Below are 11,850 nucleotides of genomic sequence, written 5' to 3'. Positions count from 1 at the left end.
AGGGAGAGGATTCTACAACTTAGTTAACAGGGCATGATATCACTTGTTTTTGGTTTGTTTAATATGAGCGAGATGCAGATCATTTCATTTTCATTTAGTTATATTTACAGTAAGTGAAGAACCGCTGAAATAATTTTCAGATTAGAAATAGATTAATTAATTTCACAGGGGAAAAGGAATTACTATAAGGTTAGGATTCGGATTCACTCGATGATAATAACCTAATGAGCCTACTGGCACAATTTGAAGCCTTTCTATGGGACTGATAGCTGCTTATAACGGCCATTTATCGGGATGATAACATCCGATGCGTGGCTGCAAACAACCATTTTACTTTGTAAAAGAAGACTGAAGGAGGAAGACATGAGGTGATCCACAGGTTCTATATATTAGAACGTTTTTAGGCTTCATTTTCACCTGCTGCCAGAAGATTTCACCTAAATAAATATATTGATCTACTAACATTCAAGAAAAAATCCTGTAATATTTTCAAGGTCACAACAGCTGTGGCAAGCTGTTTGATATGTACTAGTTTTACTGAATATGTATTCGTCATATCTGGAAAAAAAAAACATTTTTTATTTGTTTAATTGAAGATTAAACAGAAGGTAGGCTGTGTAGGAAGATCATGTGTTTCCTGCACACATGTACCTATGCTGTGGCCACAAATTGGGAATGAATGTGTATTTGTTGTGCACGCTTTATCGCTTTATTTCCCTGTGTCTATTCCCATGCTCTTTATTCCCGGGCTCTGTAGATTAGTGGCATACAAACCTTTTTGAAGTCTGGCACAAAATCTTCTTGTTAGTCATGAATTGGTAAAAAAAACATTGCTTTTGCCACCTTTTGACAACATGTATCATATTTGATCCATGGGTTTTATTGTCCTCTACATCATTGTGATGTTCTTGAAAAAACGGACTTGTACAGATGGAAACACTTAGTTAACATTTATATTTAGTGAACATTTAGATTTATAAGTCCGTTTTTTTTTTTTTTGTCAAAGTATTAATTTGTCATAATGTCCAATAACAGTCACAGTCTAGTTTTACAATTTTTTTTATTGTTTAAGCTTCAAGGGCTTAATCTGAAACACAAAAAGTTTTATTGTGACATTTTGATATTTAGCCACCCAAATGTAAACTATGCACACAATATTCATAAGATAAAGGGTCACTGTTCTTTAAAGATGCTTGTTTTCTGTAGCTTAGTTTAAAACAAAGTGTACCAAAGTCCACAAATGAATATGTTACTCAGTGTTTGTAAAATCCTGACCTACCTAAATCTGTATTTTTATATATTTATTTTTATATATTTATATATTTATGACTGTAAAGATCTAATCGCAGAAGCTTGAACAACATCAATTATTATATTTTGGTTTCATCAGAGTCTTTAATCATTTGAATATACCTTTATTAGGACAATGTTTCTGTTAGATTGCATCAGGACAAACCTGGTTGAAAGAAAAATTGTCCTAAAAGACCATATGTTGGAGCAGCTTAACCTTGCATCTTCACATTGATCTTCATCCACATTTAGCAGGGCGTAAAATCACCAAAATGTAAAACTATGTTAGTTTGGGGTGTTTTTGTTAACTCTCATATGCAGATAAGAGCTGCTGTGCACAGTTTGAATGAAATCATCCCCTTTGCTTCATTTAATCAACTAACAGCAGCCATATGCTTATGTTAACAGGTACTGGCTCACTAACAACGTCCACATCAAGCGTCCCACCACTGGACTACTCATGTACACGATGGCTACTCGCTTCTGTGAGGAGATACACCTCTACGGCTTCTGGCCATTCCCCCTGGACCCACAAGGCAGGCCAGTAAAATACCACTACTACGACACTCTGAAGTACGAATACACGTCCAGCTCGAGTCCTCACACCATGCCCCTGGAGTTCAGGACCTTGAGCACTTTGCACAGGCAGGGGGCGCTCCGGCTCCACACTGGAAGCTGCGATCTGGACCGAGAAACACAGAAAGATCTCGGCTGAAACTATGGTCCCCTCTGTTGGTACAAAATGTTAATCTTGTTACTGCTTTATCTGATAAAACTTGAAGGAGGAATTGAATGGAAACACTGTCAATTACAGCCTTTTCTATTGTCTCATTACATGTGTTTTTACCTTTGATGAGATTTCTATGGCAACCGATAGCTCTGAAGGGTTCATTTGTGAGCTTCCGTAAAGAGAGCAGATGGTTTGTGTTTTATACCTGGGGCTACAGGTTGGAAGAAGAACTGAGCATGAATGTAATCCGGCTGTTTCAAAGAAAAGATCACTTTAATGCCAATATAAAGTCAATTGTTTTTATTATAGCACAGCAGGAACTTGTGCATAGAGGAAAAATCTATCACCTCTACCCTGCGGTGCTGAATTTATTCAGTGCTATTTGTAAAGTAAGCAATTTAGAGAAAAGGTTAAATGAGAACAAGAGACATAATAGAATGATTAGAGACCAATAAGCAGTTTAGGATCTGCTGGGGCTCAATTCTAATCCCAATGCTGGCCTTTCTGCTCCTGTTATTCCTCAGCAGGCCACAGGGTGGAAGCACTGATCAACCAGGTAGAATGATGTATTAATGTTCTGTGTTTTATTCTGAAAGAGATCAAATGATCTTATCCTTCTTCTCTTTGAAAAAAAAAAAGTTTTTTGTCTTTTCCTAACTTCATATAAAGCACCTTAAAATTCTAGTCATGCATTTGATAGGTTTCTCCTGACAACCAAGCCACTGAATTGCAGCTTGCTATGTTATTTGCACCTCCAGTGGGTATAAAGGAACAGTGCGCCAGCTGTTCACATATAAAAGTTTGCTCAGTCAACAATAAATGTTTCACTCTGAAAATGTGAGTAATGGGAGGTCAAAAAGTTGTTCCTTGTTAGGAAGGAGATTTTAGCATTTTTAAACTGAATGTATCATCGACTTTACTACAGTAAAAGAGTCGCCAGAATGTACTTTAAATTCCTTTTAGCTGAAAAAGTTTTAGTACAAAAACCTTTAAAGATGGTAAAACTTTTTGATCTTTGGGAAATGCTTTTCTAGGTGTGATTTTTTTTTCCTTCTCTAGGGATTTGTAATGAATAACAAGCCAGTATTTATAGAGGTTGATAGTGGTGTTAATATATTTAATTGTAGCTAACACTTTTTGGTGCCTATGATCAAAAAAGCCAATGTTTTACAAGGACCACGTACAGTTTTGTAAATATAAAGTTTCAGGACCAAAATAAAAGGTCTTACATTTTGCTCAAAAGGTGACAGAGACTTGCCATTGTTGTGAATGTCAGATTGTTATAAATTTTGGGTTATTTTTATAGTTTATTTGAAAAGCTCTTTTTTATGGAGTGATTATCATCATGCAACCGTGATGATTACAAAAATACAACAATTTTTATAATAACCCATGTGGGGAATGACCAATCAAGAAGCTCCTGTTGGACCTTTTTAAGAATATTTATGTTTTTTTTTATTTGAATTTGCAAGTGTTACCACTGCCATGCTTGGAAGATGTTTTTTTGATGACTGTTCTTTGGAAGAAAGTTTTAAATCTGAGCTGAAGGACGTCCATGTTGCCCCATTAGGCTATGATGAAGTAAAACTTGCTGTGGAAAGAGGCTTTTTCCTTTGTGGATCTCAGGTTGTTCTTATCAATGTTTTTTTTTTTTATCTAAGGGTGAGAGTTTGGAATTAATGACTAAAAAAAATGGACAACTTCTGGCTGTTTTAACAACACAATGATCCAAAACACACATCAAAATAGATTTTTGCATGTCCCCATTTGTCCCTCATTGAAAAATACTTAAACTATAGCCTTAAAACATCATTACCAACCATATTAATGAGAACTAACCCTGCAAAGAATGTGTTGAAAAATCAGCCAGAAGCTTTATGGTGCAACTTAACTAGGGACATTTATTTCAAATGTATTTGAACCAGAATGAAAATTGTTCACTCAGACAACAGCAAATACTTGTTTAAATGTCCTTTTTTTTTTTTTTAAAGGGAATCCAACAGAACTTGATTATATTATGTTGAATAAAATGGTTTAACCTACAAAAAGAGCTTTTCAAATAAATGATTCAAAGTCCAGGATTAATACCGTTAAAAGCAACAGCATGTTGATGCATATGTCCTCATATTTCTAAATAGTAGTAAATAAACCATGTTCACATTAAAGTGCTAAAAAGATGTGCAAAAATGTTCAACTCTAGGGCTGACATGTTTTAAGTCATTAAGTATTGACTTGAAGGCCAAAACACTTTGTGGCTTAAAATGTTTATACTTTCTTGAAGTTTTGCTTGAGTTAAAGGTTTCTAGCAGCTGTTTTTGTATTCTAGATATGCATCTTTTTTTTATTTCGCTGTAATTGAAAATGCTCCTGTTAACAAGAATAAGCAGAAACATCTGAAGTATTCCAAGACCTTCTCTGCTGCACAACAAGATAAGTCTCATGCGCTCGCAGCCATGTGATTTTCCTCCGTAAAAATGCTGTTTTCTGGGAGTTTTTGAAAAGATGTGACTTCTGGTTTGCATGTTGGCCTTTATTACCCCGCCCAATTAAGTTAAGAATAGACATGAAAGTTGCAGCAGAGACGTCAGCAAACCAGAGCAATGAAAGGCTTATTTGTGAGATGCTGTCTGAGATGTGTAAATATAGAAACATTTGGTGGCCAATGCTGTTAGGGTTAATTAACCCAGAATCTGGAATTTGCAGCAGTTTGGAACGCTTTCTAACATGTCGCTCCCTCTCAGACAGGGATAAGGGGATTCTGTTCTGTTGTTTTTTTGTTTTTTTCCAACATGTACAGAATCTGTAATTTTTTTACTGTTGTCTTAACCTGTGTAGCATTTGTAACCTGTGTGGTATAGCTAATGGATGCTTGAACAGCTCGGTTGTGATGGTGTGAATGTAACACAGAAGACCAAGACCGGGAAATATTCCAGGCTTTTCCCTTTAAAGATTCCACGCTTTAAAAAGATGCGGTTTTCCAGTAGTGTTGTAAAGACATGGAAACTGAAGAAAAGACCGCTTTACACGACACATCTGGGTCGAACTTGTTTTCCAGAAACACTTAAACTGTTTTAACTGCTTTATTTAAATGTCTTCACAGCCACAACTGATTTGTTTAAACAAGAGCAACTCTGTGTAGCAGACGACTCAAACCAATAAAAGTCTATTATAAGCATCTCTACATGATGATGATTTTTCCACAATTTTATTTGTTTAAAAAAAACAACAACAAAAAAAGGGAATACATGACAACTGCAACGGTACAAGCCTGAGAGGAATTTAGCTGGTCAGCAGGTTTCTGGTCATGGAGCCAAAAAATATAATTCAAAAATATCCCAACGTGAGGAATGGTCAAACACATTAATGGTGCTAAAGAAATAATGTACAGTTTGTGAAAGGTAGATGAAAGAAGACACTCAATTCTGCACACATTTTTGGTCCTAAACAAATCAAAAAACATTCAGTCCACTAAATATATGAATTTTCGTAAAAAAAAAGAAAAAAAGAAAAACAATGATCTAAAGAGCTGGCACAGAACTGTGTGGGGCCAAAAGCAGAATTTGATTAGGGACCAAATTCCAGAAAAGAAACTGGAATTCAACACAGAAAAGGAATTTGCCACGGGATGTTATCTGTTTAGTGGTTTATTTTTCTTTCTAAAAACATTTAGAAAAACTGAAATACAAAAAAACCAAAACAAGGGCAGATAGCAGCTTCAGTTGGTTTATCTACGAGATTTAACTGTGAAAACAGCACAGGAAATAGATACGAAACCACCTCTTTCCATTTAACTTAGATTAAAGCTTTACATTACAAAGTGTTTTTAAAGAAATTATCAGGTGTCCAGTTGTGTCCTTTATGATTTTATTAAACAATTAAAAGTAAACAGAATTTTATGTTTTTTTTAAATGACAGAGGACGATTGTCACGTATAGAGTGGCACATAAAAGTTAGTGTTTATATTTTATTATAAATGTAAATCTACCCAGCATTCAAGATATATATTTAGATTCAACATATAGATGTAAGGTTTGTATTTATTAGTTGTAAAATTTAGATACAAGATATAGATTTACCCATAAATGTAACAGTTATATATATAGATATCAGCTCTAGAAATACATTTCATTAATATAGATTTAATATTGACCCATAAAATTTATATTTATATGTTGTGTTTGCAAATAAATGTCTTTTCAAATTCCTTTTCAGAAAGTTTTACAATGTGGGCATCACATTTTTTTGTGTATGCATTGAATATCTCAAGGTGTACCATACCAGGCATAAATGATTGCTGAGTGATTCCCCAAACATGTAATGTATTACAGGCCTTCTTGACACTGTTAATTCCATATTGTTAACGTTAATAAGAACATGAAAATGGTAAATTAATCTTATTAAGTGCCAATGTCTAAAATCCAATGTCTTTAAGCAAGAGATATTCTAAGCACCTCATCCTGACATAGATATCTCCAGAGTATCTGCACTCGGATCTCAACAAGTTTGTCCAGAAAAGGCGACGCCATTTTCAACACTTCCTTGTGCAGTTCTCAGCTTAAAAAGTAGGAAATATTGCATAGAGTTTGTCCAAACTGAGCTGGGTTGTTTCATACGGTCGTCAAAATTGTACTCAGGTGAATGGCTTCCTAGCTTCCTGCAACAGAAAAGCCAGGGTACGCACGATTTGACCTCTAACCCTGGTTTGTAAAATGGGGCGCTGGTGAAAATAGTTGCTAGTCAACACAAAGTTATTTAAGGCTATCCAAGAAACATTTCCTAATTAAATGAGTGGGGAAACTGGACTATATGTAATCAGATAGACATGAACTTAGGTTCTTAAATCTGTCAAGTCACTCGTCCGCTATGATGCTTAGCAATGCCAGCTTATTGGCTTCGTTGTGCGCCTCGTGATTTCACTGACATGAATGTATACAAAACAGAATAAGCTGCAGCTTTTTAAAGTCCGAAATTCTATAGGGGAGTGTTTTTATTCTCAGTGTACATTTTTATTGTAGTTTCAGAAAAAAAAAGATGTGTTTTTATTTGTTTTAGCAAATTATTAAGCAATAACAAAACTAAAGGCTCTTCTGTGGGAAAATATGCTGCAAGCTAAAGGCGGATTTCTTGAAAGGCTCTAGAAAATACCTTTTTTTTATGTACACAAGAGAGATCAGATTTCAGGACCCTAACTGAGAGATGTTTAAATTGTTTTGACTCTGTAACACTGGCAACATGTTGTCATGGTGTTATTTTAACCACTGAACCTACAGCTCCAGCAGATCAGTCCTGGTTAAACAGCTTCAATGACGGCAGACAGCATTCACATTCTCAGCAAACACACTTTAACAGACATCCTGAGGGTATTCTGAAGTCCAGCTTTAAAACACTGACTAAGATCAGCTCGATAGCAGCAAACCAAAACTGAATCTGAAATAAAAAAAATAAAAAAAAACTAACAGTATATATTCACAATCAGATGGTTAGTGGGTAAAACATAAATATAATAGTGGAGCTCACAAGTTCAATTTGAGGTTTGTAGAAACCAACATTTTGTGCTTCTTATCTTTTTAAAACCCTCACTGGCAGGAAATAAATTTGTTTCCTTTAACCTCCAGCTTAGATCATAATACATCAGTTCAGGGTTGAACAAGATCCAAAGATTAAAGTCATAATGAAGAGGACAGTTTTTTAGAAAGGATAACTCCAAACCATTTCAAGTTTGATGGAGGAGTTCCATCCATATGATGTCTTATTTAAGAAACACTGAGCAAGTTATCTAGATAGCGTGATGAAACAATCCTTGCATTACAGTAGACAATGACATCTGTTCATTTGCAACGCAGGTAAAACACAAGCTGCAGAAGTCGTTGGCATGACGACACTTTGATGGCAAAATCACTGACGTTGGGTTGAGGTGGAAAAAACTGTTAGAAAGACAACAGTTGTCCCAAGTTGGATTCACCTGCAATCAAAAGGAGAAAAGCTTGTTAGTCTTAGAGGTTTGCCGTCGTAACGCATAAAGAAACTAGAAGGAAGTAAGTTCCCATCTGATTTGGAAGTCAGGAATGTCAGGTAAACAGGACGTCATGTCTTCCCCTCAGGAAGTGCTTTGGTGTGCGCGAGAGTTAAGGAACAATCGACATACGGAAGGGTGAAACCTAAAATCAACATTGTAGCTGTGCTAACGCTTTAAAGGAAACATGTTTCTTTGATTGCATGTTCAAAAAGCTGACTTTTATGGTTCTCATGGGTTACAGTAATTTTCCGAACCCCCTTTGTGTCGTTAAAAGTTTTTACACAGTAGAAACAGGAGGAGGTCGAGCTGCTTTAGTATGTCAGGAATCTTATCTGCAAAGTTTTACAGACAAAGTACGAGCTGCTTTACATGCAAACAAATTCAGCTTTATGTCCACAGTGATAACACAAGCAGAAAGAGGCAATGAGTACATGCAAAACTAACACAGTAGAAATTTAATCTGGGGTTGTCTTTAAGTTTACTTTTTGGGAGGAGCACAGGAATCTCTCTTCATAGCCTTTACAGCTCTGCTGCTTTTCACTCCTTTAGTTCCACCACCAGCAATTCTTTTATTAAATAAACCAGTTTGCTTTTATCAAAGTTAGACAGTGCGGTTAAAAGCTGAAGACTGTCTCTGGTTAGTTTTTAAATGAACAGCATGCTGCAACAACATGCTGCATGTGTTTGGTCTTCTGAAAGAAACAGACCTGTATTTGACATCAAACAGAGTGGAGTCATCCTCGTCGTCGTTCTCCTCGTTCAGAGGAGCCATCTCCACCCGCTCTGCCGGTGTGGTAATTATGTCGTATTTTCGTGTTTTCCTGATTTTTCGGCCAGATCTACAGAAAGAAAACAGAAGAGAAGAACTGAAGTGCTGTGGTCGCTCTGAGTTGTTAGTTTTCTTGAGTTCTAATTCAGATTTATTAAAAAACTGTAATTTTAACTTGATTTAAGTCAAAAATATGTAAAATTCCTAAATTATGAATGGATATTGACCTAATAAGATATAGAATTTTAGTTAAACCCAATTGAATAGAAATTTCACTTCATGCAGCTATATTAAAATATTTGAATCCCTTTCCTGTTTTTTATTTCATACTTTTCTGTACCCCCATTAAAACACGCTGGCCCCTTCCTGGCCCCCTGGTACATTTGGTCTAAAACCACTACTGGCTAAACCAGACAGCATATTGTTATTATTTTTCTTACTTATAGAAAAACATAGCTAAAAAGGCTTTAGGTGATTGTTGTACCAACGTAAGACCAATAAGTCTTTCAGCATTTTTTTAGGAATCTTAGCCTTTTAAGGCCCGCCAAGATAGTTAATAGTTACAGTTTATAAACATTTCTATTTTTCTGGAGTAACACAATGTTGCTCCTCCCTGATCTGCAGCTGGGCACTGCTGGTCAGCTGGCTGAAAGAAGTCTACAAAACATTTCCCTCATTCACATAGTAACATATAATTGGCTTTTTTGAAAGGTTTCAGGAATGAAGGACACTGAATGTATGGGGTGGAACTGGAAGGAGATTTATATCAGAACTCTTATCAAGGTTTGTTTTGTTAATTTTCTAACACAATGATGCGACTAAAGACCCATTTTTTTAATTTGAACTCATATAAATGATTTAATCTTTGCCATTATTTTCATACAGCTGTGTAGCTGTTTGTAGTGTTTATTATTTTATATAAATTCACAGATATTTCTGTTAAGCATTTAGATTTAAGAACTTTCTTTATGCATTTTAGCATTTAATTTTTGTTTATTTCATCAGTTCCTAGTCTTCTATTCTATAGTTACTCAGATTGTATTCAATGTGTTCTATTTTCTTAGTTTGATCACTTTTATTGTCTTTTATTTATAACCACACAGCTTTATTTTTTTACTGTACAGCACCTTAACAAATAGTAATATTAAAACAGGTTACTTTGTTTACTTAAATTACAAAGTTTGTCTTCTTTTTCACATTTGAGAATAATTTTTATTCTAATATGATGAGAAGTTTAAATAATAATTTAAGAGCAAATATAATCCCAATGGCTGCTAAATTACAAAATATGTTTGCAGAAGCTGCATAAATTTAGTGAAATTGATTTGACAAAATAAATCTTAAGCTTAACATGAAAAATAAATGTAGATTATATATCAGAGCATCATATCAAACAGCTACATTAATAGTATTTAAATAAAGCTGTTCACTATAACCCACCTGATCACTTTGATCACCAGGCATGTGATGAGGACAGCTGTCAGCACGCAGATCAAAATAACGACGTTTTTTAGAGTTGGCAGGTAAGTCATCAAAGGTGACATCGGGGATCCCAAAGCATCTTCCGTGGCGTTTTTACTCGTCACTCCTTCATGGATGACGGAGGTGGATGTTGAGTTTAAATGTGTCGCAGTTGAAGGAGTCAGCGGTTCGCCGCTGATGCGCCAGAGAACAGTTACACCTAAAGCCAGACTGAGCGTCAGCGACATGCTGCCGAAATGATGACTGTTTATAAAGAAGTGACAGACTTCAATAGTTCCTCCCAGGCAGCAGCTGCCACATTATCCACTCAGTAAATTGCTCTATTTACACCACAAGGCGCAAAGGGAGACGCAAGGATCCATATTTGCGCACATCCAGGGTTCTCCTATAGTGGTAAACTGCAGCAGCTGCCAGAAGGTGTCCTCCTGTAGGTGAGTCAGAGCAAATCCTTTCTGGAACTGCGTGAGGAGATGAGGGGATTATCCGCCTCCGGAAGAGCTCTGCGGTCTGGCCCTCTGCTCCCGAGCAGGGGCTGGTGCTGCCTTCAGGTCGGTCACGTACATCCTAGCTTCTTCTGAGCTGCTGCCGCCATGAGCTGTTCCTTTTTTTTCTTCTTTTTTTTTCTGCAAAGCCATAAATCCTAATGTCATTGATGAAATTCTATATTTACTAAGTTATCTATTCAATTATTTTAATAAAAATGGATGACAGTTGTTTATATGCTGATGAAGATTTCAGTCATCCAGGTAATTGTCATTCCGTAAAAGTAAAAAAAAAAAAACAATCCACTGGACTTGGTTTCCAAGGTTTGAAGACGTTCACTTCCCCTCCAGTGATACTTTATTTACATGAAATATCTCAGGATGCAAACACATATACATAGGCCTATATATATTTAGATGTATTTGTGTGTGTTTTTGCATCTTGAGATATTTCACGTAAATAAAGTGTGAAAACTATTAGCAGGTTGCCTGCAGCCAGCTGATTGGTATTAGAAGGCAGGATGGTAATCTGGCTGAACTGACTGCAATGATGTTTTCAGGTGGACTTTCTCATTTAAAAACATATTAAAACTAGGCTACTTTATTCCCACTGATCACAGCAAATATAGCTGCAAGGCAAAGAAAAGAAAGGATAGAGTAGCTCCACCCAGCAGCAGACGCGATTTTGCTGCGCCAGCTGCGTCCGGTGTGAACGTAGCATAACTGGTACAAGCAGCAAAAATGAAGCAGCAGACGCGTGAAAGTAGCATTACGATGTCGAGCGGTTGAAGTTCCTTTGTCAGACCTCCCGGAATAACAGCAAGCACTGCGTTCATTTGTTTCACCATGTTTTTCACATCGGCTGTGAGATGGGCACGCATGGAGTCACAGATTAACAGCGATGGTGATGCGTGGAAAAAACCACCTGGTCTCCGTTCTGCATAAAACACAAACTTGTTCTATTATACACAATCCATGCCCACAATGCCCCTTTAACGTTCTCATGGTGGTCTCAACAACGTCCGCAGTAACAACACACATAGGGCGCACCGCACTATAGGGCGTGCCGCACATTTTGAGG

At 36.4% G+C, this 11,850-nt stretch overlaps 2 protein-coding genes across 2 annotated transcripts in view; one reads left to right on the top strand and one right to left on the bottom strand.

Annotated features, from left to right (window-relative positions):
* Nucleotides 1-5,517, top strand: part of st8sia2 (ST8 alpha-N-acetyl-neuraminide alpha-2,8-sialyltransferase 2) — a 19,958-nt gene extending 14,441 nt beyond the window's left edge. Inside the window, exon 6 of the mRNA XM_015378723.1 lies at nt 1,699-5,517. Coding sequence (XP_015234209.1) covers nt 1,699-2,005 — 307 coding nt within the window. The 3' untranslated portion in view covers nt 2,006-5,517. The remainder of the gene's footprint in view (nt 1-1,698) is intronic.
* Nucleotides 5,518-5,635: 118 nt separating this feature from the next.
* On the bottom strand, nt 5,636-10,811 carry fam174b (family with sequence similarity 174 member B). Its single transcript, XM_015378724.1, has 3 exons — nt 10,246-10,811; nt 8,744-8,875; nt 5,636-7,982 (listed from the first exon to the last, which is right to left on the bottom strand). Exons 1-3 carry the CDS (start codon nt 10,512-10,514, stop codon nt 7,979-7,981), a joined length of 405 nt encoding a protein of 134 aa, XP_015234210.1. The 5' UTR covers nt 10,515-10,811; the 3' UTR covers nt 5,636-7,978.
* Between the last annotated feature and the right edge of the window lie 1,039 nt (nt 10,812-11,850).

Source organism: Cyprinodon variegatus, unplaced genomic scaffold (assembly GCF_000732505.1).
Source record: "Cyprinodon variegatus isolate N-32 unplaced genomic scaffold, C_variegatus-1.0 Scaffold177, whole genome shotgun sequence".
NCBI lineage: Eukaryota > Metazoa > Chordata > Actinopteri > Cyprinodontiformes > Cyprinodontidae > Cyprinodon > Cyprinodon variegatus.
This window is presented reverse-complemented; position numbering and strand designations above follow the sequence as displayed.